Source organism: Ursus americanus, chromosome 1, assembly GCF_024610735.1.
Source record: "Ursus americanus isolate L20-20 chromosome 1, mUrsAme1.1.p, whole genome shotgun sequence".
In the NCBI taxonomy this organism is placed as follows: domain Eukaryota; kingdom Metazoa; phylum Chordata; class Mammalia; order Carnivora; family Ursidae; genus Ursus; species Ursus americanus.
The window spans coordinates 17,479,449-17,507,183 of record NC_142127.1 but is presented as its reverse complement, the minus strand read 5'-3'; the positions used below and the strand labels follow the sequence as shown (position 1 = coordinate 17,507,183).

The 27,735-nt window shown below is 39.5% G+C and overlaps 1 protein-coding gene across 5 annotated transcripts in view; it reads left to right on the top strand.

Moving 5' to 3' along the window:
• Nucleotides 1-27,735, top strand: part of MAP3K19 (mitogen-activated protein kinase kinase kinase 19) — a 61,940-nt gene that overhangs the window by 15,175 nt on the left and 19,030 nt on the right. For 4 of the 5 annotated variants that reach the window (XM_045783631.2, XM_045783652.2, XM_045783650.2 and 1 more), the window contains 5 exons: nt 1,259-1,374; nt 10,101-10,197; nt 21,270-21,348; nt 22,278-22,537; nt 26,325-26,368. In XM_045783631.2, coding sequence (XP_045639587.2) covers nt 1,259-1,374; nt 10,101-10,197; nt 21,270-21,348; nt 22,278-22,537; nt 26,325-26,368 — 596 coding nt within the window. The remainder of the gene's footprint in view (nt 1-1,258; nt 1,375-10,100; nt 10,198-21,269; nt 21,349-22,277; nt 22,538-26,324; nt 26,369-27,735) is intronic. The other variant, XM_045783641.2, reaches the window with a different exon arrangement.

Sequence of the window (27,735 nt, the reverse complement as noted above, 5' to 3'; positions counted from 1 at the left end):
CTGCTTGAAAGATTCTCTCCCCCTTCCCCTGCTTGCTTGCAATCTCTCTCTCTCTCTCTCTCTCTCTGTCTCTCTCTAAAAATAAATAATAAATTCTTTAAAAAAGATTTGGAAGGAAGAGAAAAAGAGACAAGGTTTAATATAGGTGGGAAGAAAGAGTCTGAGCAAAGACATAGAAGAATTCACAGAACTTAGTGATGGAAAGCCAACGGAGACAAAAGTCAAGAGAGTTCAATCAATATGATTCCAAAGTTTCAGCCCTGGGAAGGGGGGAGATGGAAAGACAATCAACAAAAGAGAAGACCACTCTGGTTTGGTGAGAATATCGAAGGTAATGGGTTCTAAAGCATTGCATTTGTTGGAACCTTGGGACTTTCAAGTAGCGATGCTCTGTAGGACAGGGCTGTGGGAGGGGATGAGTTGGTATGTTTGTTTGGGAGTTCACTACAAAAAGGAGATTATGAGGATCTGGAAGTGGATAAGATCACTGGAGGATTGCAAGGGGCTGAGCTGAGGAGGCATACCCACAGTTAGAGAGTGGTGGGCACACAGGGACCCAGGGCAGTGAGACAGAGATGAGGGAACTGGGAGAGAGTTGCAAGAAGTAAGGAATGGGAAAATGCCAACTTGAAAGGAGGTTGCAAAGCAGATATGGTAAGGAAGTGTGAATTTTCAATGACAGAATAGAGGCAGAAGACAATTTCAAGGAGTAAGAAATGGAGGATCTGAGTAGAGATAAACCATGTGCAATTTTGTGTCAGTTACAAAATAAATGGAAGAGCCACTGGAAGAGGAAGAAGTTTTCATTGAAGAGTCTGCCCTTATTTGAAGAAGTCACGATAGCAGGAAGGGGATGCATATGGGAGCACAGTCCCTCAGAAACTAAACAGGAGTTCACCGTTTGGTGTTCAGAACTCTGCCAATTCAATGTGGCTTCAAGTGCTAGACAGAAAATATGCCTGGCCTTGGTAACCATAGAATAAATGTAATTTCCAAGCCCCTTGTTAAGGGTTTCACTTGGCAACTTTGCCTAACATTTGTTTTTTAAATAAACAAAAACCCATCCATTCTGTGGACTCTTGTCCTCACATCCTTTCCTGTGAAAATCATTGCCTGAAGCTTCATCAGGATCCCAGACCATGATTTTAGGAAAATCTTTGACAAAATGGAACTGATTTTAGAACCAAGAGCTGGATCTTCCTATGAAATTGATGGAGATGAGTCTTATCAAAACACATTATTCTGTTTCTTTTGGCAGAAAGACATGCTGAATCATTGCTTGACATTTGTCATGATACAAACTCTTCTCCAACTGATATGATGACAGTTTCTACAAACCAAAATATAATCTTGCAAAGCATCAGCAGCAGTGAGGTAAGATGTTCTCTTTAAAGAACCTAATAAAAAATGGATAACCTACTCCATCTACAACTTCATTTGTCTTGCTTGAATATTTTATAACAATCATATATTACAATATATTTTAATGTAATCACAAAGTAATTGAAAGCACAATTAATAAGACGGTGTTCCACTAATTAGTCAACTCGGAGTCTTATACATTGTGTATGTACATAACACCACAGAATATTGAACCCATACTAAATAATAAAATATAGCTTGTGTTCATGTGTGTTAATGTAGAAAAAGAGAATACCATGAATCTGATCAGGTCAAATCCATCAGAGGTTACCACAAAGAAGGTGCCTCTTCTTGGCCCCAGTCACCACCATCCTCCGCCATGATGCATGACTCCCCAAAAAGTCCCTCACAGTACAGTAACAGTACTAGTAACAAACGGTGCAATCCATAGAAAACTGTGGGCTGATAAACAATAAATATAACAAACTGGTAACAGTGGTTGCCTACAGGGAGAGAACTGGAGATGAACTTTGCACTGTGTATTCATTTGTACCTTTTCTTTTTTTTTTTTTAAAGGTTTTATTTATTTATTTGACAGAGAGAGAGACACAGCGAGAGAGGGAACACAAGCAGGGGGAGTGGGAGAGGAAGAAGCAGGCTCCCAATGGAGCAGGGAGCCTGATGTGGGGCTCGATCCCAAAACCCTGGGATCACGCCCTGAGCTGAAGGCAGACACTTAACAACTGAGCCACCCAGCCACCCCTCATTTGTACCTTTTCAATTTTTATAAAAAAAAAAATTGCTACACTACATATTGTTGGTAAGAAAAAAATATGGCCAGAAATTGTTTATTTTTAAAAGTTAATGAGGTGGGTGCCTGGGTGGCTCAGTGGGTTAAACGTCTGCCTACAGCTCAGGTCATGATCCCAGGGTCCTGGGATGGAGGCCCATGTTGGGCTTCCTGCTCAGTGGGGAGTTTGCTTCTCCCTCTTCCCCCCACCCCTGCTTGTTCTCATTCTCTCAAATAAATAAATAAAATCTTTAAAAAAAACCTTTCTTGTTTTGAAATAATTATAGAATCATGGGAACTTATAAAAATAGTACAAAGACGTCCCTTCCCCCAATGGGAACTATTATCATAACTATAGCAGATTGTCAAAACTGGTAAGTTGACATTGACACATTACAATTAACTAAACCACAGACTTTGCTTGGATTTCACTAGAATTTGCATACATTCCTTTTCCTTTCTTTCTCTGTTTGTGTGTGTCTGAGTATACAATTCTGTGACTTTTTTTTTTAAGATTTTATTTATTTGTTTGTTTCTGAGAGAAAGGCCCCATGCTGAGCGGGGAGCCCCCTGGAGGCTGATTCCATGACCCTGAGACCATGATCCTAGGCGAAACCAAGACTCGGTCACCCAACCAACTGAACCACCCAAGTACCCCTGGTTCTGTGACATTTCATTCCCTGAATCACCAGAATCAAAATATGAAATTGTCACCACAAGGGAATCCCTCTCTTCCCTCTTTATAACCACACCTTCCTCTCTTCCCTAACCCCTGGCAGCCACTGATCTGTACTCCAGCTCCATAATTTTGTCGTTTTGAGAATGTCATATAAATGGAATTACTATACATAAAAACTTTTGAGACTGGCTTTTTCTACTCAGCATAATGCTCCTGATATAGATCCAGGTTGTATATATGGTGACTAACATAATATAATAAAAAATATTATTATAAAAAACAAGTTGTATTAAGTTTCTTCACATTGCTAAGTAGTATTCTATGGCACAGTTTACTCAACCATTCACCTGTTGAGAGACATTTATGTTGTTTCCAGTTTGGGGCTATTAAATATAAAGCAACTATGAGCAATTGTGTATAGATTTCTGTATAAACATACCTTTTCATTTCTCTAGGATACATGTTCAGAAATCCATTTATTGGGTCATATGGTAAATATCTGTGTAACTTTTTACAAAACTGTCAGTTTTCCAGAGTGGTTCTATCATTTTATATTCCCACCAGCAACAAATGAGACATCCAGTTTCTCTGTATCCTGACCAGCATTTAGCACTATCAGTATTTTTTATTTTAACCTTCTTAGTAGATGCGTGGCTGTATCGCATTGTGGTTTTAATTTGCATTTCCCTAATGACTAATGTTGAACATTTTTCATGGGTTTATTATTCCCCATCAGCATAAATTGTTTGAACTTTTATCCATTTTCTGATTGGATTGTTTTCTTACTGTTGGTTTAGAGAATTCCTTATATATTCTGGATATGTGATTTGCAAATATTTTCTACTAGTCAATAGGAAGAACTGGCTTGTCACTTTCACCTTTGTAACATGGCATTCATCGAACGAAAGTTTTTCATTTTGATGATAACCAACTTATCTATTTTTTATGGGTCTTAATTCTCATGTTGTGTCTAAGAATTCTTTTACTTGATCTGGGTCCTGGTTACACAAGTGTGTTCAGCTTATAAAAATTTTTGAATCTATGTACTTTTCTGAATGTACACTACACTTATACTGAAAAGTAATGGCAAGGGGAGGGATACTCTTTCAAATATCTGAGAAAAGAATTGTTTTCAACCTAGGATTCTATATCCAGACAAACTATAAATCAAGTATTAGAGTTGAAGAAAGACATTTTTCAGGCATACTAACACTCAAGCATTTTACTTCTCAAATACTTTTTAAGGAAGCTACTATGAGCCCTATTAAATTAAGGGAATAGAGGGGCACCTGGCTGGCTCAGTCAGTAGAGCATGACTCTTGAAATCGGGATTGTAAGCTCAAGCCCCATGTTGGGTGTAGAGATTACCTAAAAAATAAAAATAAAAAAAAATAATATTAATAAAATCTTAAAACAAAATAAGGGAATAGATAAAAAGAAAGAAGGAAAATTGGACCCATGATTGAGGCGATCTGAAATCTAACACAAGAGAGAGAGAATCATTGGTATAATGGAGAAGGTAAGTTCCAGGTTGTCAGCCACGTATCGAGTCAAGGGAACAAAAAGCTGAGATAATTTGGGGGGAGGGAGGGGAGAAAAGCAGGATAATGGAGATTTCCAGGAAATGAATGGAACTAATATATTATCTGATATATTTAACCAAGTGGAGAAACCACTGGAGGTTGGGAAGATTTAGGCATTAAAAAATAGATAAGAAAATGAGTAAAACGAAACAAAAATTAAAATGGGGTGTAAGAATATGAAATTGTCTACTATAACAAAAAGTCAGTTGGTAATATTTCGTTTTCATGACTCAGGAGATAGCAGAACAATTGTATTATTGAGACATATGGAAGAAAATACCAAAAGAAACAATTAAAAGGCTGGAAGTGGTTACTTCAGAGGGAAAAGGTGGGGAAGGAAACTGATGACCTTTTCATTAAAAGTTTTTTACCATTATTTTTTTTTAAAGATTTTGTTTATTCGACAGAGATGGAGACAGCCAGCGAGAGAGGGAACACAAGCAGGGGGAGTGGGAGAGGAAGAAGCAGGCTCATAGCAGAGGAGCCTGATGTGGGGCTCGATCCCACAGCGGGATCACGCCCTGAGCCAAAGGCAGACGCTTAACCGCTGTGCCACCCAGGCTCCCCTTTTACCATTATTTGACTTTTTAAAAATATGCAAGTTTGATAAACATTGAAATTAAATTAAAATTAAAATATAGAAATGGTTGGGGGTGCCTGGCTGGCTCAGTTGGTAGAGCATGCAACTCCTGATCTTGGGGTCGTAAGTTCGAGCCCCACATTGGGTGTAGAGATTACTTAAAAATAAAATTTTTAGGGGCTCCTGGATGGCTCAGTTGGTTAAGCATCTGCTTTCAGCTCAGGTCATGGTCTTGGAATCCAGCCCTACACCAGGCTCCCTGCTCAGGAGGGAGTCTTCTTCTCCCTCTCCCTCTGCTCCTCCCCCTGCTTGTGCTCTCTCTCTCTCACTCACTCTCTCTCAAATAAGTAAATAAAATCTTTTTAAAAATCTTTAAAAATATATGCATAGAGATGGTTAAATCAGGATTCCTTTGGGGCATGGGATGGGATGAGGTAGAATGGAAATATTTATTTTTTAATACTATTATTACTATTTTTTAATATTAAAAAACAGCATAGGGGTGTCTGGCTGGCTTAGTTGGTAGAGCATGTGACTCTTGATCTCGGGGTTGTGAGTTCAAGCCCCGCACTGGGTGTACTTAAAATCTTAAAAAAATAAAAAACAGCATATTGAATACTATTTGAATATTTTCCTTTGTGCATTTATAGCTTTTTAAAAAAAGATTTATTTATTTATTTGACAGAGAGAGAGGGAGAGAGCACAAGCAGGGGGAGCATCAGGCAGAGGGGGAGGGAGAAGCAGTCTCCCCGCTGAGCAGGGAGCCCAACGTGGGCTCAATCCCAGGACCCTGAGATCATGACCTGAGCCGAAGGCAGAGGCTTCAGCCACTGAGCCACTCAGGTGCCCCCATTTATAACTTTTTAAAACAGGTTAAAAACCAAAAACCAACCGAAGTTGCTTTAGTATATTGGTTCTCCACTGGGAGTGGGGGGGATCTTGCATTTGGCAGCATTTGGAGACATTTTTGGTGTCGCAACTGGGGTGGAGGTGCAACTGGCACCGGTGGGTAGAGGCGGGTGATGCTAGAGTGCACAGGACAGCACCCACCATGGCGGGTTATCCAGCCCCAAATGTCAGTAGTGGTGAGGCTGAGCAACCCTGCCCAGCAGGACGCTTTGTCACAACATTGAAGGTTGTCTTCGTTTTGGTTACTAATATTACATAGTAATTGAAATAAAATACTAGAGACCAATCTTTAAAGCGACGATCATGCATTAGAAACTGATTTAGAAAACACATTTACTTTTCATTTTTTATGGTATGTGTAAGTAATTTTCTTCTGTAAAAGGACAAACATCCCTTTAAAGCAGTACATTTTTTTCCACGCAATTTAAAAACATTTTTTGAGCCTTCACTCTATATTTTTCTTATTATGATTGAAATAACTTTGAACTCATTTCTGAGGGAGAAATAGACTCTGACTATTGAACTTGCCTTTTCTCTCTCGTGCTTTCTCTAGGGTTTAAATGGTAAAATCCAAGGTCATCCTTCACTTCTTTTCTCTGAATGAAAGCTTGCTTTTCTTTGGCTGTCTGCAATAGGTTTTTCTAGCTTACGAATATAGACAGCTGCCTTGCTTATGGAATTGCCCCCTGAGAGAATTTACAGCCTCTCCCAATCTCCTTTCATCTAAGGAGAATATTCCTTCCCAATTTAATTATGTATGATTTCTCTGCCTCTTTTCTCTTCTGTATGTTTGGGATTCTGTTGTTTGCAGATTAGAATTCTATACTCTTTTTCTAGTGTATTGTTATCTCCTGCATCATTGTCAGTGGTTTATGAAATCCATTTATGCTGGGGATGTGCTATTCTAATATTTTCTCTCCTTCACTCATGACTGAGTGTCATTAGTTCAGTTGTCCTCCTTGTGGCACCCAAGAACATCAAAGTCTTTCATATTTAGCGTTCTAAAGGAAATTAGAAAATTCGGAACTGTTCTGTTTTAGAGTCTTCATTTCCTGATAACCTTCAAAGTATGTGTTATTCCGTACATCCTTTTTGTGTATGTGCGATGTTCATGGTTTTTCAGTTTATTCTAAGGAAGAAATTGTTGTCAGGTACTTACAGGTATCACATATCTTTTATTTTTTTTCTCATGCAAAACTTACAAATTGGGTTTTGGTATCCTTTCTCTTAATTTTGCTTACGGTTATCGGTTCTTTTCTTTCTGGTCCTTTTTTTTTTTTAAGATTTTATTTATTTATTTGAGAGAGAGAGAAAGAGCATGAGCAGGGAGAAGGGGCGGGGGGCAGGAGAGAAGGACAAGCAGACTCCCTGCTGAGCATGGAGCCCAACAGGACTCAATCCCGGGACCCTGGGATCATGACCTGAGCCAAAGGCAGACACTTAACTGACTGAGCCACCCAGGTGCCTTCTGGTTCTTTTTTGAGATTCTTTATTTCAAATGTTTCATGGTAGCAAGAAAGCAGAGGGGTTAAGAGCTCTGGAACCAGACTTCAGAGTCTGAGTCTGATTCCTGGCTCTGCAATTGGCTAGTTACATGACCTTGATTAACCTCTCTGGGCCTGTGTGTAAAAAGAAAACAATAGCTCTTACCTTTGAGTTGGTGTGAGGATTAAATTAGCTAATATGTGTAAATGGCATAGAGGAGTGTCTGGCACTGTATATGTAAATGCTCATCATCATCATGGATTTTTGTAGGTAGGTGTGCACGCACCTGCATCTGATCGCAGCTCATTAATCCACAAAGACACCTGATGTGAGAACCGGTTGTGTATTAAGACTTCCATATGAAGGCTGCTATTTTCCAAAGTTTAGAAGAAAAATGTCACCGAATCACTGTAATTATATGAAATCATAAAAATATATTTTGAGGTCTCATAGAGTGTTCCAGACTAAGGATCCAAGCAAAAACTATATATATGAAGGAAAAATTCAGTGGTCAATAAACATGTGAAACTATCTCTAAACTTTTTTACTAATCAAATTAGGTACATTAAAAAACAATAAGATGACCAATTCCGTATATTACATCACTAAAAATGAAAAGTGATGATAATTGATAAGGGTGAAGATGTGGTAAAACACCCTCATGCTCTGCTGGTAGAGTGTAAGTAGTAAGTGTAAACTTTACTTCTGAAGTAATGTGCGGGGGCGCCTGGCTGGCTCAGTTAGTTGAGCGTCTGCCTTCGGCACAGGTCATGATCCCAGGGTCCTGGAATCTAGCCCTGAGTTGGGCTCCCTGCTCAGCCGGGAGTCTGCTTCTCCCTCTCCCTCTGCCTGCTGCTCTGTCTACTTGTGCTCTCTCTCTCTCTCTGTGTCAAATAAATAAATAAAATCTTTTAAAAATTAAAAAAATAAAGTAATGTGTGTAAAACAACTTAAAGATGCTCATACTCTTTGGATCAATAATTCCATATCTAGAAATTTACTCTAAAGAAATAATACAAAATTAGGCTCTTCGTTGCAAGGATGTTTGCAGCACTATGTGTAATAACGAAGAGTTAAAAACTGCCTAATAAGCATTATGGGCTTATATTGTAAGACTCATGGGGTTAAGTAAACATTGTTATGACCCTCTGATAGATATTTGTTGAGGGAAAGAATTTACAATTACACTAAAATAACGTTTACTTAGTAAAATGCTATGTAATTTTTACTTGTCTTCAGTGAAAAAGCTGGATAAAACAATGTATGATGCAACTGTATTTTTAAATACTTAGGAAAAAGAGTAAGGAAATAATATTCCCATGTTAATAATGTTTGCTTTTTATTTATAGGATGATAGGAGATTTTTTTTTCTTCTGCATTTTTAAAGATGCTTTTTTGTATTTCTATATATTAAAAAGAGTCCCCTGCTCCCCTTTGTAATTGGATGGGAAGGAGAAGAAATTCGCCACATAGTGGTAGAATTTTTGAAATGCAGAGATCAAGCAGTGAAATTCACAACAGTCTAGTATCGGGGTGAATCAGCCCACATCTCTTATTTGCCATTGACAACCGCGGTGGTCTGAAACAGGGTACCTAACCTTTGCCAGGAGATAGAAAATGCTTTAAAAAGCAGGTACTGCTGAGTAATAGGTATGACTACGAAGTTATTACGATTGAATACCTAAAACATTTTAATGGCAGTGTAAATAAAGGATTTTACTTTAAGTATTTTCTGTGATAATTAAAATGAACAAAGTGGGAAAGATTCCCAAGCTCGACTGGGAATGAATGAATGACATATCAGAGGCTTTGTGATAGACTGCTCACCTGTGTGACGGGCATCCGCGCTTAGGGCAAAGACTTTTTATCCAACAGTTCCATATATAGGTGGCTCACCCACATAATAGAAGCCAGAGAGCTAATTGTAACTTCTGGGTTAGGAGGGGATATTTTAACTACTACTTGCATCAATCACTGTTCTAGACATTAAATAGGGCAAAACCACCGGCAGCAACAATTTCTAAGGAAGGAACCAATCGACAACAATGAATTCTAATAAGAAAACACTTCTCATTTAGAGAGTTAGGATTACTTTTCATAAATCAAGCTGGTTTACAACCATGGTTCTTAGCATAATGATTACTTTCTACAAGGTAGAAAGGAAGTTTTTCCTTCCTTGAGAGGTTGCATGCCGTGATTAGATCAGAAAGCTGTCATAGTGAAAACTTTAATCAGCTTTGCTGCCTCCTTTCAGTCTAGAGTTATATCTGTAGCTTCCATATGGGGCAGGGATTTCCATCCTCACCAACTGTAAATGATGCCCCAGGGAGGCATTATGGAAAAGATCATGTTCCTTTGGGGCTGTTCACTGCTGTGGCCAAAGGATTCTTTCTAGTTACCCACCCAGATGGAATTTGTGGCGGTTTAGCAGCCTGGATGCTGACACAATAAAAAGTATAAGATATTGAATTTCTACATGTCTATGTGATTTCAGCTTTGATCTTCATTTTCGATTATGCAATTAATCATGTCTACGTCTGTCTGAGCCTGGTGCTCCAGGAGGAGATACTTTTCCCATTATTTTAGTCCTAAGTTCTTTCTCCAATTTAAAAGGAATCCACAGTGTATAACTTTAGCTTAGAAAAATCACCACTCATTCTGTCAACAAAGTAGTACATTGAATAACTGAGTTGCTATTTCATGATATTGCAGGAGTTTGACCAAGACGAGGACTGCAGTCATTCCATATTGGTTAGTGAAGGAGGAGATCCAAGTCGTGATGGACAAGGTTGGCAACCCAGGACAGAAGGTATCTGGCTTCTGTCCTTGATGCGTTCACAAACATAACACTGATTATTTGGCTCCCCCGACCCCCCGCCACCCCAATTTCAGTAGTGCTTGGTAGAGAACTTTGAAGACACAGAAAAGCACAAAGGTCAAGAAAACCCGGTCACAGTTCTGCCCTTTGGTCCTTACCTCAATCAGAGTCTTGGCCACTTGCCAGCTAAAATGGCCATCTCTCTTATGTCTCTCTCTTGACTCACCCCACTCCAGCTCAGCCAGCCATTCTCTTCCCCTTTCCCTTTTGTCTGATAATATCTCTCCCCCCATTTCTTTCCCCTCAGAATCTTCCATCAATTCCAGGGACCTGTTCTCTTCCAGAACCAAGCATTTCTCCATCAGCTGTTATCCCAGAGCTTCTCTCTTCAGGAGAAGATGGGGGACTGAACAAGGCACTAAAGCCCCAAGTCTCAGTCTTTTATTCCGTGAGGACATAAGTCTGGAATTTTCCAGAACAACACCCATTCTAAATATGTTATCCTATCATATCCACGAGTGCCTTTGCATTTAACAGACCACAAGGTATTTGCAGATTCTCACTTCAGAAAATAGTCTCCACAGTGATCACAAGGATCTGTCATCTACTCACCTATACATTTCTTCAATTAAATGTTTATTCACACTGCTCCAGTTTCTCTTTGGCAATTTTCTGGCTTCTATTTCTAACTCTACAGGGAGGCTGTCCCCTTGGATTCTTTCCTCTGCAACCCTGTGAACCTCCCCAAACACTGCAGTGCCGGCCCAACCGCTACCTCCTTTGTCTCCCTTATGCGATGCTGCCCTCTCCTGGGCAGCTCCTGCCTCTCTCAAACTCACTTGGAATCTCCTTTCTCCAGGCTGAGGGCGGAGAATAATTTAGTAACATTTGAAATCATTAACACCATGAAACCTGAAAAACCTCATCAAAATTAAAGAATCCTGGCCCTCTTCCAAACACCCCTTGTGATCTAACTTTGGCTTTCGAACACTTCAAAGCAGAGTTCTCAGAACAAAAGTGTCCCAAGTACATTCCAAGAGGTTAAATAACGTGTTTATTCTACTCAATTTGGAGATGACCTGCCATTTGAGGTGCAACTAATTCTTCTAAAATAATTTGGAATTTTTATAATCTTAAAATATATAGAATTTTCTTCGTATAGGAGCCATAGCACATATGTAGCAGCTCCACTAAGCTCTTGCTTAAAAATTGAGCTTTTATAAGGGGTTCCAAATTTGAAAGAAGCAATTTTGTTTCTGATGAATTTTCTTCTCATAGTTGGTAGTCTTTACTAGTTACTCTTTTAATTCACAAGTCTGAAATAAAAACTTTTCGGGCACTACTGTGCACTGTATTCATCTTAAGAATCAATAAATCTCTTTAACCCCCATTTATGTGTTTCTAGCGTATTTGAAGCTGTTGATGTTTCAGTGCTTGAACACTTTATACAGACTTTATGCATATGCCATATGAATATCTATCCTGTTGTAGATATACACAGTTCACCATTTAGTTTATCTCTGTTCACTGTATTCCATTCAAAAGACAGCATCACTAAAGTATATATATAAACACCCACAGACTTTCACAGCTAAAGATTCCTCCAGCATGTGTTGGCTTCATTATAGGATTTTATAGATGGTAATTTATAAAATACAAGTTATGGCCCCCCCTTAAAAAATCCCTCATCTTTTCCCTTAGTATAAAAATCTTCTTGCATTCGTCCATCAACTATGTTCTTGGAACAATTATCAGATGCAAACCTTGAAGACTACGTTGAGCATGTAAAATTACTCTTTTCATAAATGGAACAAGAACTTATTTCCTAAAATTACTGGGCTTAAATTTTTTTAACACAGTGTGTATCCTTCAGGATTTTTAGTTGTAGATAACAGAATCTACCTTAGTTGAGGTAGAAATGAAGTTTTTAAAATATTAGAAAGCTCACGGACTGTTGAAAAGACAAAGGAGAAGAACAGACTCTAGGTTTGATTGTCAGGAGGAATTCTGGTACCCACATCTCAAAACTGGCTACTCACCCTCATATCACACTGCTCTGCCATGGTCAGGAAGTTGCTCTGATATCAATCTTGGAAATTCATTCACCTGCTGACAAGCACATCAGGAAAAACGATGACTGCATCTTTTTTCATGTAATTCACATGAATCTCTCTCCCAAGTGGGCTTTCTGAACTCTGGTGGCAAACGACACTGGAAAATGTAGTTTAAAAAAAATCTGTGTTGAGATTCACAATTTAGGAAATTATAAAAATGTGGAGAGGGTGTCAAAATAGTTTGAACTTTGATGCCCATCAGTTTAAACAGAACAAGCAGAAAACACAGGAAAGAAAGACATTTCTGGAGACAATAATTTTTCATCACTGAATGAATTAGACTGGGCCAATTTTCAGTTTTCATTTTAATAATGGCTGAACATTAGCTATTTAATGATCATTTCCCCACTTTGAATATCATTTTCACCTCTTTTGCGAAATTACGTTTCTGGCTATATTTAAATGTTGCCTCTTAGTTTCTCTCTACTGTAACATTTTCTGGTGGGGTTCCTTTCCCTCTTCTTAAGTGAGAAGCAACTGTTTTACTTCTACATGTGACAGTGCCTCATCTTCTCTGGCCCACTGGGCAGGTTCAGAGGATCCCACAACCATTCACGCTATTCCAGAGACAAAACAGAGAACATTCATCTGTTACCAGCTAATCAGAGTCAGCAGGTTCTATAATCCCTCCCCACCCCCACTGAGGACCAACAGTTAGGATGGGGCCATTAGCTTTTAACAATTTCCACAAAGGCAGGTATTTCTTTTTTATTTATTTTATATTATGTTATGTTAGTCGCCATACAGTACACCCTTAGTTTTTGATGTATTGTTCCATGATTCATTACTTGATTATAACACCCGTGCTCCATGCAATACGGGCCCTCCTTAATACCCATCACCGGCCTATCCCAATTCCCCACCCCCTCTCCTCTGAAGCCCTCAGTTTGTTTCCCAGAGTCCATAGTCTCTCGTGGTTCATTTCCCCTTCTGTTTACCCCCCTTCATTCTTCCCTTCCTTCTCCTACCGATCTCCCTGCTATTTCTTATGTTCCATAAATGAGTGAAACCATATAATTGTCTTTTTCTGCTTGACTTATTTCACTTAACATAATCTCCTCCAGTCCCATCCATGTTGCTGCAAATGCTGAGTAATCGTTCTTTCTGATGGCTGAGTAATATTCCATTATATATATGGACCACATCGTCTTTATCCAGTCATCTGTTGAAGGGCATCTCGGCTCCTTCCACAATTTTGCTATTGTGGACAATGCTGCTACAAACATTGGGGTGCATATGGCCCTTCTCCTCACTATGTCCCTATCTTTGGGGTAAATACCCAGTAGTGCAATTGCTGGGTTGTAGGGTAGCTCAATTTTTAACTTTCTAAGGGACCTCCACACTGTTTTCCAAAGTGGCTGTACCAACTTGCATTCCCACCAACAGTGTAAGAGGGTTCCCCTTTCTCCACATCCTCTCCAACATTTGTTGTTTCCTGCCTTGTCAGTTTTTGCCATTCTAACTGGCGTAAGGTGATATCTCAATGTGGTTTTGATTTGAATTTCCCTGATGGCTAATGATTTTGAACATTCTTCCATGTGTCTGTTAGCCATTTGTTGTCTTCATTGGAAAAGTGTCTGTTCATATCTTCTGCCCATTTTTTGATTTGATTGTTTGTTTCTCATGTATTGAGTTTGAGAAGTTCTTTGCAGATCTTGGATACCAGTCTTTTATCTGTAGTGTCATTTGCAAATATCTTCTCCCATTCCGTGGGCTGCCTCTTAGTTTTTTTGACTGTTTCCTTGGCTGTGCAGAAGCTTTTTATCTTGATGAAGTCCCACAAGTTCATTTTATCTTTTGTTTCTCTTGCCTTTGGAGATGTGTCATGAAAGAAGTTGTTGTGGCCGATGTCAAAGAGGTTACAGCCTATGTTCTCCTCTAGGATTTTGATGGATTCCTGTCTCATATGGAGGTCTTTCATCCATTTGGAGTTTATCCTCGTGTATGGTGTGAGAGAGTGGTCAAGTTTCATTCTTTTGCATGTAGCTGTCCAATTTTCCCAGCACCATTTATTGAAAAGACTGTCTTTCCACTGGATGTTTTTTCCTGCTTTGTCAAGTATTAGTTGCCCATAGAGTCGAGGGTCCATTTCTGGAGTCTGTATTCTGTTCCATTGGTCTATATGTCTGTTTTTGTGCCAGTACCATGCTGTCTTGGTGATCACAGCTTTGTAGTATTGCTTGAAATCATGCAACGTGATGCCCCCAGCTTCGTTTTTCCTTTTCAACATTTCCTTGGCGATTTGGTCTTTTCAGGTTCCACGCAAATTTAAGGGCTGTTTTTTCCAGCTTTTTGGAAACTGTCATTGATATTTTGATCAGGATGGCATTGAACGTGTAGATTGCTTTGGTAGCATAGACATTTTAACTATGTTTATTCTTCCGATCCATGAGCATGGAATGTTTTTCCATCTTTTTGTGTCTTCTTCAATGTCTTTCAACAGTGATCTGTAGTTTTTAATATAGATCCTTTACCTCTCTGGTTAAGTTAATTCCGAGATATTGTATGATTTTTGGTGCTATTGTAAATGGAATGGATTCCCTAATTTCTCTTTCTTCAGTCTCATTGTTCATGTATAGAAATGCAACTGATTTCTGAGCATTGATTTTATATCCTGCCACATTGCTGAATTGTTTTATAAGTTCTAGTAATTTGGGGGTGGAGTCTTTTGGGTTTTCTATATAGAGTATCATGTCATCTGTGAAGAGAGAACAGTTTGACTTCTCCTTTGCCAATTTGGATACCTTTCATCCCTTTTTGTTGTCTGATTGCTGTTGCAAGGACTTCTAGTACTATGTTGAATAATAATGGCGAGAGTGGGCATCCTTGTCGTGTTCCTGATCTTAAGGGAAAGGCTTTCAGCTTTTCCCCATTGAGAATGATATTCACTGTAGGCTTTTCATAGATGGTTTTTATCAAGTTGAGGAATGTACCCTCTATCCCTACACTCTGAAGGGTCTTAATCAGGAAAGGATGCTGTATTTTGTCAAATGCTTTTTCTGCATCAATTGAAAGATCATATGGGTCTTGACTCTTTTCTTGTTGATATGATCTATCACACTGATCAATTTGCGAATGTTGAACCACTCTTGCGTCCCAGGGGTGAATCCCACTTGGTCGTGATGAATAATCCTTTTAATGTACTGTTGGATTCTATTAGCTAGGATCTTGTTGAGAAATTTGCATCCATATTCAACAGGAACATTGGTCTGTAATTCTCCTTTTTGATGGGGTCTTTCCCTGGTTTGGGGATCAAGGTAATACTGGCCTCATAGAATGAGTTTTGTAGTTTTCCTTCTGTTTCTATTTTTTGAAACAGCTTTAGGAGAATAGGTATTATTTCCTCTTTGAAAGTTTGGTAGAATTCCCTGGGGAATCCGTCTGGCCCTGGACTCTAGTTTTTGGGGAGTTTTTGATCACTGCTTCCATCTCTTCATAATTAATCGGTCTGTTTAGATAATCTATTTCTTCCTGTTTCAGACTTGGTAGTTTATAGGTTTCTAGGAAGGCATCCATTTCTTCCAGGTTGTTTAATTTATTGGCATATAGTTGTTGATAATAGTTTCTAATGATCGTTTCTATTTCCTTGATGCTAGTCGTGATCTCTCCCCTTTCATTCATAATTTTATGAATTTGGGTCCTTTCTCTATTCTTTTGAATAAGTCTGGCCAGTGGCTTATTGATCTTATTTATTCTTTCAAAGAACCAGCTTCTAGTTCTGTTGATCTGCTCTACTGTGCTCCTGGTTTCTAATTCATTGATCTCTGCTCTCATCTTGATCAACTGCCTTCTCGTGAGTGGGTTAGGCCTGTTCTTCTGTTCCAGCTCCAGCTTCTTGAGGTGAGAATATAAAAACTGCATTTTAGATTTTTCTATTCTTTTGAGTGAGGCTTGGATGACTATGTATTCTCCCCTTAGGACTGCCTTTGCAGTGTCCCATAGGTTTTGGACTGACGTGTTTTCATTCTCATTGGTTTCCATAAATTGCTTAAGCTCATCCTTAATTCCCTGGTTTACCCAATCATTCTTAAGCAGGATTATTCTTAGTTTCCAAGTGTTTGAGTTTCTTCCAAATTTCTCCTTGTGATTGAGTTCCAGTTTCAGAGCACTGTGGTCTGAGAATATGCAGGGAATAATCTCAGTCTTTTGGTATTGGTTGAGACCTGTTTCGTGACCCAGTATATGGTCTATTCTGGAGAAAGTTCCGTGTGCATTCGAAAAGAATGAGTAGTCTGTTGTTCTGGGGTGTAGTGTTCTGTATATATCTATGAGGTCCATCTGGTTCAGTATGTCATTCAAAGCTCTTGTTTCTTTGTTGATTTTCTGCTTAGGTGATCTGTCTATTGCTGAGAGCGGAGTGTTGAGGTCCCCTACTATTAACGTATTATTGTCTATATGTCTCTTTATTCTGGTTAAGAGTTGGCTTGTGTATCTAGCTGCTCCCCTGTTGGGGGCATAGATATTTATAATTGTCATATCCACTTGTTGGATACATCCTTTAAGAATAATATAGTGTCCTTCTGTATCTCTAACTACCATCTTTAGTTTAAAATCTAATCTGTCTAATATAAGAATTGCTACCCCAGCTTTCTTTTGAGGTCCATTGGCATGAAAAAATGGTTTTCCATCCCTTTACTTTCAGTCTGGATGTATCTTTAGGTTCAAAATGAGTCTCTTGTTAATATGGATGGGTCATGTCTTTTTAGCCAATCTGCAACCCTGTGGCATTATGGGAGCATTTAGGCCATTTACATTGAGAGTGATTATTGAAAGATATGATTTTAATGATGTCATGTTGTCTGTGAAGTCTGTTTCTGTAGCTTGTAAATTTCTGTTCTGTATCACTCTTGGGGTCTTTTTACTTTTATAGAACCCCCCTTAATATTTTTGTAGGGCTGGCTTGGTGGTCTCATATTCTTTCAGTTTCTGCCGGTCTTGGAAGGTCCTTTTCTCTCCATCAATTCTGAATGACAGCCTTGCTGGATAAAGGATCCTTGGCTGCATGTTCTTCTCACTTAGTGCTCTGAATATGTCTTGCCAGCTTTTTCTGGCTTGCCAGGTCTCTGCAGACAGGTCTGACGTTATTCTGATGTTCCTCCCTCTGTAAGTGAGGATTCTCTTTCCCCTGGCCGCTTTCAAGATTGTATCCTTGGACCTAATATTTGCGAACTGTACTATTATGTGACATGGAGTTGGTCTCTTCTCATTGATCTTGGGAGGGGTCCTCTCTGCTTCTTCAACATGAATGCTTGTTTGCTTTGCCAGATTAGGGAAGTTCTCAGCTACAATTTGTTCAAGCATCTCTTCTAGACCTCTCTCTTTCTCCACCCCCTCAGGGATGCCGATGATTCTGACATGGAACATTTCATTGAGTCAGTAATCTTCTGTAATCTACATTCTTGAGACTGGATTTTTTTGAGCCAAGCTCCCATTTTTTTCCTTCTTTTCAATCATCCCATCTTCCAATTCACGAATTCATTCTTCTGCTTCATTTACCCTGGCCGTCAGAGCATCCAGTTTAGACTGCATTTGATTCATAGCATTCTTAATTTCTGCCAGATTCGCTCTCATTTCCACCCTTAGAGATTCTATATTCTGGTTAATATTTCTGTTAATATTTTTTTCAAGCCTACACATCATCTTTACCATTGTTACTCTGAACTCCATTTCTGACAATTTGGTTATATCCATATCCATTAGTTCTGTGGCAGAGGCCACAGTCTCTGTACCTTTTCTTTGTTGGGGGGTATTTCTCCTCCTCGTCATTCTGATGAGGAGAGGTTGTGGGGATGCACAGAGCCCAAATTATTGACCAGGACCCAAGCAATGTGCACTTGTTTTATAAGGACCTTTGGATGTGGGCTTCTTGATTTTTCAGCCTGCCTTCTGTGGGAGGGACCTGCCGCACTGATATTCAGGCAACACTGTTTGGATAGAGTTGCCCTGTCCCCTGCGAGGGGGGATGGGGATGGGCACACTGAGAGCCGGTATTTCCGGGCTTTTGTTCTCTGGCGGCTTTCCCTGGCGGTTTGCTGTGCCTCTTCTGAGAGTCAGAGCAGCAGTGGCTGTATCCTAGCCTCTGTCTCAGAACAGAGAGATCGCAGTCTGCTCTCCACTGAGCTCTCTTGGCCTCTTTAACTCTGTTTCTGTTGGTGCTGCTAAAAACCCCAGTGTCCCGGGTTGTGTGCCCCGCAGCCACTCTCCCAGTCCTCGCTCCCAGGGCCTGCACGTCTGTGTCCTTTGTCCTTCTAACACCGCCAGCCGCCCCTGGTTCCCACACGCGCATGCTTCTGAGCTCTCTGTTTCAGTGTGGTTCGAGTGTGCGCTCTGGAGTTCCGGTTTTCAGTCAGGTCTCGCCCGCGCTCCCGAGTTCCCAGTTTCAGTCCGGTTGGAGTGTGCGCTCCGGAGCTCTGGTTTTCAGTCTGGACGCACGTGCGCTCCTGAGCTCCCAGTTTCGGTCTGGTTCCAGGGAGCACTCTGGAGCTCCAGTTTTCAGTCTGGTCCCACGCGCATTCCTGGGCTCACAGTCCCAGTCTGCTTTCTGGTGGCTACTGGTCTGCGAGTCCGGCCCGCTCCCCAGTGCAGGTGGCTACCGCTTCCCGGCGCCCGAGCAAGGCAGCTCCCTCCCCCTGCCGTTTATCTTCCGATACCTGTGCGCGGTTTCACGGCTCCCCGCTTCGTACCTCAATACTCAGTGATGGAGATGTTCATTTGTAGAGATCCGGATGTATCTTCCCGCATCTCAGGCTGATTTTTTGGGTGTTCAGGATGGTCTGGTAGATATCCAGATCGACTCAGGGGACCAGCTGAAAAAAGGTCCCCTACTCCTCCGCCATCTTTTTTCTTCTCCAAGGCAGGTATTTCTTATACTTGGTTATTCTTTGTTCCTTGGTTTGAAAAAAGAAATCAACCAATGAACAAACTAGTGAACACATTACATTTGCTTAAAAACATTCTGGGTTTATGAGTTCTCAATAACTGTAAAGTAGAGTCATTCTTACGAACATGTTCGCATGAATACAGCAAAGTACTAACTGCACTCAGCCTTTGTATAGAATATCCTTTTCACTGATGGTTTAGTTATTAGGAATGTATGCGGTATGGTTTTTCTCACTTTAACATGTCAGTTAGGTTTTTGCACTCAGAGATGTTGACAAAAATGTTATGAAAGACATCCATCTTCCTTTCAAATATGAGAGTGGCCTGAGCATGTCATATAACCTCGTGGTTGTGTTTCCTTGTCTAGAACATGAAGGGCTTGGATTAGATGAGCTCTAAGTTCCTTCTAGCTCTGTAATTCCAAGCCTCTCATTTTATGCTGATAAATAGTGTGGTGGTAGGATCTTTGAAAAATGTTTAAGAATATATTGACCACCCCAGGGAAACCTCATTTTTAGAGACGTGTTCCTTGCTATTTTATTAGAAAATATGCGGTCATGTCATCATATTTGGAAAACATGGGGAAAACCGAAGGTAGGTCATTAATTAATTTTCCCAAGGTCACCCATGAAGAGCAGAGGAGAGATGTAGGTCCTGCTCTGTCTGATTCATACCCCCTTTGATCTTCTCTGCTCTACTTCTTTCCTACCATTCCATCAGTGGGGCTGATTGAAACCATAGCTCCTCTAGGCAAGGGAGACTCACTAAGTGGCCCTGAGAAATACAGAGAGAGAATTGAACACTGTGACAAACACTGGATTGTTCTAGAAGGATACGCCTCACTGTTCCCACAACACCGTTTGTACACCTCTATCACAGTGTTTAACTTGATACACTCTTTGCTTTCTTATTTGCTGTCTTTACTAAGGTCACAGTTGCACCTTGTTTATTTCTGTGTCTTGAGCACAAAGAGTTAGGTTTGGCATATACTTAATAAAAGTTTGTTGAATGGAAAAACACGAACAGATGAACAAGCCTTAAAGTAACATGGTTCACACTAGTTTAACATAAATTTAACATGTTCTATTGTAAGCAAGCATTGATTCTACAAGTTGGAACTTTCTTTCTTAAAGGTTTTACTGGGAATCATTCTGTGGAATCAGACAGGAGTTGACCAAAATTCATATACATGCAAGTTCCCATGGGGTAACATAAAAGATCATTTAAAGTTCACAATTGTGGTGTGAAGTAGATGTCGTTAGCTGCGCTTTACAGAGGAAGTCTTGTTTTCTCCATCCAGGGAGAACGCATTGCTCATCACAAAACTTTATTTTGTACCTGGAAAGTTTTGTTACACACTTTGCTCAGGTATCTGTCAGTCTTTTGTATGTCTTCTTTGGAGAAATGTCTGTCTGTTCATGTCTTCTGCCCATTTTTTAATTGGATTATTTGCTTTTTGGTGTTGAGTTGTATACATTCTTTGTATATTTTGGATACTAACTCTTTTTCAGATATGTCATTTGCAAATACTTTCTCTCATTCACTAGGTGGTCTTTTAATTCTGTTGATTGTTTCCTTTGCTATTCGGAAGCTTTTTGTTTTGGTACGGTCTCAATAGTTAATTTTTGCATTTGTTTCTTTTGCCTCAGGAGACAGATCTAGAGAAATGTTGCTATGGCCAATGTCAGAGATATTACCACCTGTGCTCCCTCCTATGGTTTTTTTATGGTTTCAGGTTTCACATTTAGGTCCTTAATCCATTTTGAGTTTATTTTTGTGTATGGTGTAAGAAAGTCGTCCAGTTTCATTCTTTCGCATGTAGCTGTCGAGTTTTCTCAACACCATTTGTTGAAGAAACTGTCTTTTTTCCCATTGCACATTCTTGCCTCCTTTTTCATAAATTAATTGACCCTATAATTGTGGGTTTATTTCTGGGTTTTCTGTTCTACTCCACATTCTGGAATTATTAAAAACATATTAGCTAAATAACCAGAAATAAAATACTCAGTTCCCAGTTGCCACTGAAATTCATTACTTTCTTCTTTTTATTATTGTCATGTGTTTCTATAGGTGTTGAGATTATTGTTACTTTTCCAAGAGATGTCAGTTATTCCCAAGAAATGAGCCAAGAAGATTTACAAGAAAACAAGTAAGGAATATTCTTTGAAAGGTTAGACTGAAATTTAAGTACGAAGTGATACTTGTGTGGTAGCCCCCATTTTAGTAATTTACCCTCCAAAAAACACTCTAAAGCAGGGATCATAATAGATATTATTGTGGCAGTAGCAGGATAATACATATTTTAGGCTTTATGGGTCATACGGTTTCTATTGCAATGATTCAGCTCTGTGATGGTAGCTTCAATGTAGTCACAGACAATATGAAAACAAATAGGTATGGCTGTGATCCAATAAAATCGCAGAAACAGACTGAAGGCTGGATTTGGCCCCTAGGGCAGAGTTTGCTGACCCTACAGTGGAGCTACTTAATATGTGATTCTGTGGTCCTTCTGTTACCAATCCATGATGAAGTCAGGACAGAACGTGAAGATGTAAACATTTAAAAGGTTGTATTATAATTTGACCAAGTAATTTTAGGTTCACTGATCTGATCATGAAAAAACTGGGGTTTATTTTCATGGTTTTGATTTTTTGTTTTATTCTTCTAGTAATTCACTTTTATTATGAAAGTGCTACAAAAGTTTCATTCCACAATGGATTGGAAAATTTAAAAACCGGTCCTTTACCAAAGATAGTTCCAGAAGTCCTGAGCTGGCTAATGCCTTTAGAAAAGGAAAATAGTGCATCCCTTATGTCTTCACTTTGCTCCTCTGATTTCTCTGCTCAAGCAAATAGAGACTGGGGAAACTAAACTCTGGGGTGCAGAAGGCAGATGATGTGGGGGTGAGTTGGAGGGTAGAGAGGTCTTGCCCTTTCAAGAATACAGCTCTTCCACTCAGCAGCACCACTTGGAAATATTCTCCAACTTTTCTGGTGATGTCAGGCTGGACTGAGATGTAGAGATCCAGAAGACACAGGGAATGAGTTTTGAATGAAACTGTGTCCTCCTCCCTTTTAGTCAGATAACCCCAGTGCATCGAGAATGGGCACGAGCCCGTGCTGTTTCTCTCCCAAATGAAATTGAGATGGAGGACTTCCGGACAAAGACGTTCACCATGGGGCCTTTACTTCTGAAGAAAGAGGAAAGTTCCAAGGAGCTCTGTGATGAGAATGTGGGCTTTTTGTTGTCAAGACCTTGCTTAGAACCAAACATCTCCACATCTGTAGCCAGAGAAGATGTTCCTCACTTTCTGAAGGGGCAGCAAAGAAAATCTGAAGGTGAGTTCATTTAATTACAGTGATCCCTTTATTCTTCTGCCAACACATATCTATCATCTATCTATCTATCTATCTATCTATCTATCTATCTATCTATCATCTATCTATCTATCTATCTATCTATCTATCAATCATCTATCTATCCATCTATCTCTATTATCTATCATCTATCTATCTATCTATCTATCATCTATCTATCATCTATCCATTTATCTATCTCTATCTATTATCTATCTATCTATCTATCTATCTATCTATCTATCTATCATCTTTTTCTTGAATGTTTGAAAAATCTTTACCGTGAACTCATATTTAGTTGATGTTTACCTGTGGGAATCTCGGGGGCTTACACGGAGGATGCCTTCCTCCAAGATTTGAGTTTGCTACTCTCTTTAGCCCAAGACTTATTTACCAGATAGCAGCACCGTGCCAGCATTTTCCCTTAGGGCAATGCTGTCTTTGATACTTGCTTGCCACTGTCCTCACTAAGTTGGCCTAAACCTCCGGGGACGAACCTATAGTCCAACAAGATGCATTTATTGGCTTATTGCAATAAGAGGGATCGCATAGCAGAGAAACTCTTAGGGTAGCGTTTTTAGTAGGGTGCATTTCCAGTAGCTTCCTGAGAAAATGTGCATAAATTATATTAATGATAGTTTTTCATTGTCTCTGTTTCTTTTGAACTCTGTTCTTTTCATTTGTTTTATTCTCTGTATTTTCACATTAGAGGCTTTTCTCACGTGTCCATTGTTCCTCGGCTATCTACTTGTATTTCTTGGCACTAAAAAATGTTGTGTGCTCCAGGGAGTGTGTTGAATGGGCAGAGAGAGAGAGATCTACATGGGTGAGTGAAGGATTCCCCAAGTATCAGTGTGCACAGATGGGCTTTTCTCTCGGTCAGTTTTTCCTAGACAGGGATAAGCCAAGTCCCTGACTATGGGTTAAAAGGCTGGGACTCACCTGTCAGTGTGCAGGCTTTCACTTCATCCTTTTATTTTCACTTCAGCACCGTTTCTGCTCTCAGCTATACCTAGCTCCTTAGTATCTTTGTCCCAAACTCTCTGGAAAGTAATCTTCCAGCCATCTGCCAGGAACAGAGAAGAGCAACTCCTGATGAGTGGGGCAGGACAGGGAATCTGGAAACTACTTCTTCCACAGACTTACAAGTAACCCCTTGTTTCATCCTCACCTTCAGACGTACCTGGTATCTTCAACTCCTGCTCCTTTCTGGAGTTCTTATTTCTTATTGCGTTCTCTCCCTGCAGGCACTGAGCAGAACACAGACGGCTGACAACCAATTATTATTCATCCACAAAGTTCTCCCTATCTAAAATTTGTTGACTTTGCTCATCTGCTGTCTTGTCCTCTGGGCTTTTGCTGTTGCTGCTGCTCTTGTTTACTCCTTTTTCATTTTCTTTACTATCATTTTAGTGAGGTTTGTGAAATGGAGAAAAGCTGGCACATTTCATCTTTTAACTGGAATTCTATACACATTGTAAAAGGCTTTCAACATATCTTGCCAAAGTACCTACCAGCAAGATCTCACCTCTACATTCTCACCAGAAATGTTTGAGTGTTTTTCTACCTCACGTCATGCCTTCCCAACACTGGATAATATTTATCCAAATATTTATAATAGGTTTGGAAAGGTTTTTTTCTTTTTAAATCAGGAGGTTATATATATGCACCCAATTATACATTATATTCAGTTATATTTCTGGTATTAACTTGTAGCATCTTCTCAACAGGGAAACCTCAACTTCTAGAATATGACCTCTCAGAGGGCAAGGATTTTGTCTTTGTTTTTCACAACTATATTGCCATCTTCTGGGATGGTATCAGACATTCATCAGGCACTCAATAAGTATTTGTTGAATAAATGCATAAAGAATATGGGGGTGGTTTTGCTAGCTGTGGCTAAGGGGAATGCTCAAACCCCTCCTTTTGGTATTCTCTTCTTAGGTACCATTTTTCACCTGCTAAAGTCTTCTTTACCTGCGTTACATCTAAGAGAGGTTTGTTTATAAGTCAAATTTCAAAATGGCAGCCTGTGGCTAAAATTGACTTGCAATATATTTTGTTTGACCTTCAAAGCACTAAAAAAAGAGGGGTGGGAAGGAAATTTCACATAAAGTCTCCAGCTCTCTGGCTTCTCTTGACAAGTGGAGAATCTAGCAGTATTAGATTATCCATCTGGAATGGACAACATCACTTGGAACTGTGGAATGGATGTCTTTTTAGTTGGGGCACATAATTTCAGCTCACTACTGTCCCTATCTATCCCACTTCATCCATGTATGTGACCTGCTTTGACCCTGGACACATGGGAACTTTTGGCTTCAACTTCAAGCTGTGGTGGTGGGTGGAGCTTTAGGGGCCATTCTGACTTTTTGGTAAAAGGACAACAACTAGGTCTACACTACCTAGTAAATCCCATCTATGATCTATCCCATGTTTAAGTTGAAACAACTGTCTCCTATCATACATGAACATTTATTTTCACATTTCTGTATGGTCCAGGCTTTATGAACAAAAAGCAGTAGGAAACTAGGTTAAAAGATATTGAATGATAAACATGTCTTGGAAATTGGAGTTAGAATACTGCTCCAGAGAGATTCAGACATTTCTTTCCTCGGGAGCGGTTTGCTTACATTCTAGGATAATAAAACCCAGAGGTACATTTCGCCTTTCTCCTGGAGACATTGCTTACATTTCATAGTAAAGGTCTCTTGGGAGAGAAAGATGGGTCGAAGTACCAATCACTCTGAGTCTCATAATTTCAGGGTTCATTTTTGCGGTACTTCCCCAGAGGTGCTCACTGTGTTGCCCTGTGGGGAATTGGGGTGTGGGAAGCTGGTGCTGTGATGCTTTGTGAGTAACGAATACTCTGTTCTCTGATCCAGAAAGCTTGTATTTCCTACCAGAATATAAATATAAACATAAATATAAGTATAATTATGAGTATGAATGTAAATATACAAATATAAACAGGTATAAAAATGTTATATGTATATCTATATAATATACATTTACAGTTGGCCCTTGGACAATGTTGGGGTTGGGGACACTGACACAGAAAATCCATGTATAACTTTGGACTCCCCAAAAACGTCACTAGTCATAGCCTATGGTTAATTGGAAGCCTAATCAATCATGTAAACAGTCAAGTAACACATATTTTGTATGTTCTATGTATTATATACTGTATTCTTAGAATAAAGTGAGCTAGAGAAAAGAAAATGTTATTAAGAAAATCATAAAGGGCACCTGGGTGGCTCTTGGTTTCAGCTCGGGGTCACGATATTGGGCTCCTGGGATTGAGGCCGGTGTTGGGCTCCATGCTCAGCACAGGGTCTGCTTGAGAGTCTTTCCCTCTCCCTCCCCCTCTATCCCTCCATCTGCTCTCTCTTTCTCTTAAATAAATAAATAAATAAAACCTTTTTAAAAATCATAAGGAAAATACATTTATAGTACTGTCTTGTATTTATTGAAAAAAATATTCACATATAAGTGGATGCACGCAGGTCACACTCATGTTGTTCAAGGGCCAACTGTACATAAAAAACAACATTATATATAAAACAACATCTCCCTTCAGTGGTGGTAGCCTTAAGTTTTGTATAATCATTCCATACCCACCTCCATATGTATTACACCTCGAAAAGCTCTTAATTTTAACTTTTCCTCACACCTTAGCACCACAATCCCTCCCTCTCCAACTCTGGCTTACGACCTACTGTGTTCACTCTATTACTAAGAATATCTTATTATTTTATTTTTTTCATAGAGTTTTCTATTTCTGATATGAAGTACAGTAACCGAAGAATCGAGGTAAGATTAGTTTTAGCATTTCTGACTTAAGATTTAAAACCAAAGAACCTCCGTTGTTAGAGACAAACTCTATCAAAGAACTCATAACTAAAACCCTCAGCAACTATAGCTTGGAAAACAGCAACTCACAGATAGTTTATAGAGTCACAGATAACTACTGGGAGAGTTATACTTTGCCACGCACATTTCTTTTCTGGGGTGTTTTCTGGTCTCTACATACTGAGGTAAGTAACTCTTTTAGACATATTTTAATTTGTCTTCTTTTAACATGTCTAGAAATGAGGTAAAAATTTTCCCCAGTGGTAGAAAGGTTTTCCTGATTGTCTAGTTTGTAAGTACAGTTTTTGGAAAGATTCTTGTGAACTTCTCAACTGTCGGCCTCTTCTCTTCCCATGAGTCTATGAGAAAGTGCCTAGGTACTGCTCAGTGTTGGAAAACGGAGTTTATTGGCCTTAAAAACAAATAACAGCTGCTCCTAGGGAGATGTTTAAGCTCTGGAAGAATCCGTCTTTATTTCTGATGTTACGTTTAAGTGATGGAAGAAAATCATCTAGACAATACAAGGGGGGGATTACACTGCATTTCACTATTTCTAGTGCCTAAGTCTCTAGTGTCGGCTTCCTTTCCCTTCTTACGCACAGATAGCTGTACAACGACAAATAAACATATAGCTCTCAATTGCCGTGCGCGATCCATGCCTGTAAGTATTCTAATATAATTAGGTACCAAACTGGTACCAAACGTGGGAAGAGCCACAGTGGAAAGTTAGTTTATAGCTTAATGACCATAAAGCTGAATTTTATATATTGGGTTACACTGACCTCTAGAGGTTGCTGATAATAAAAACTAACTTCATTTGAAAATAGTTGAGAGGGCAGAGAAGTAAAAATCATTCAGGGTCGCTAACTTTCAAGTGTATAGTGTGGCACCTTTATAAGCCCCCCTCAACAAAGCAATTCGGCAAAACATTAACGAGTAGTTGTGCTCCAGATACAAATTCTGAGTTAGTCTGTAACCTAATGATCATTGTTAAAGTAACAGAATTTTTTTTTTTTTTAAGAGAGAGAGCATGAGCAATGGTGGGGAGGGTCAGAAGGAGAGAGAGAGACAGAATCCCAAGCAGGCTCCATGCCCAATGAAGAGCCCAAGACAGGGCTCGATCTCACAATCCTGATATCATGACCTGAGTTGAATTCAAGAGTCATACACTTAACCTTAAGACTGAGCCACCCAGGAGCCTCTGTAATACAAATTTTAAGCTGTTCTAAGTGGGTGTTTATAAAAATCTTAGATCAATTCTATGGAAAGGAGAAGGAAAAGAAAAGAGAAATAAAATTTATCATATTAAAGTTTTTTTTTTATTTTAA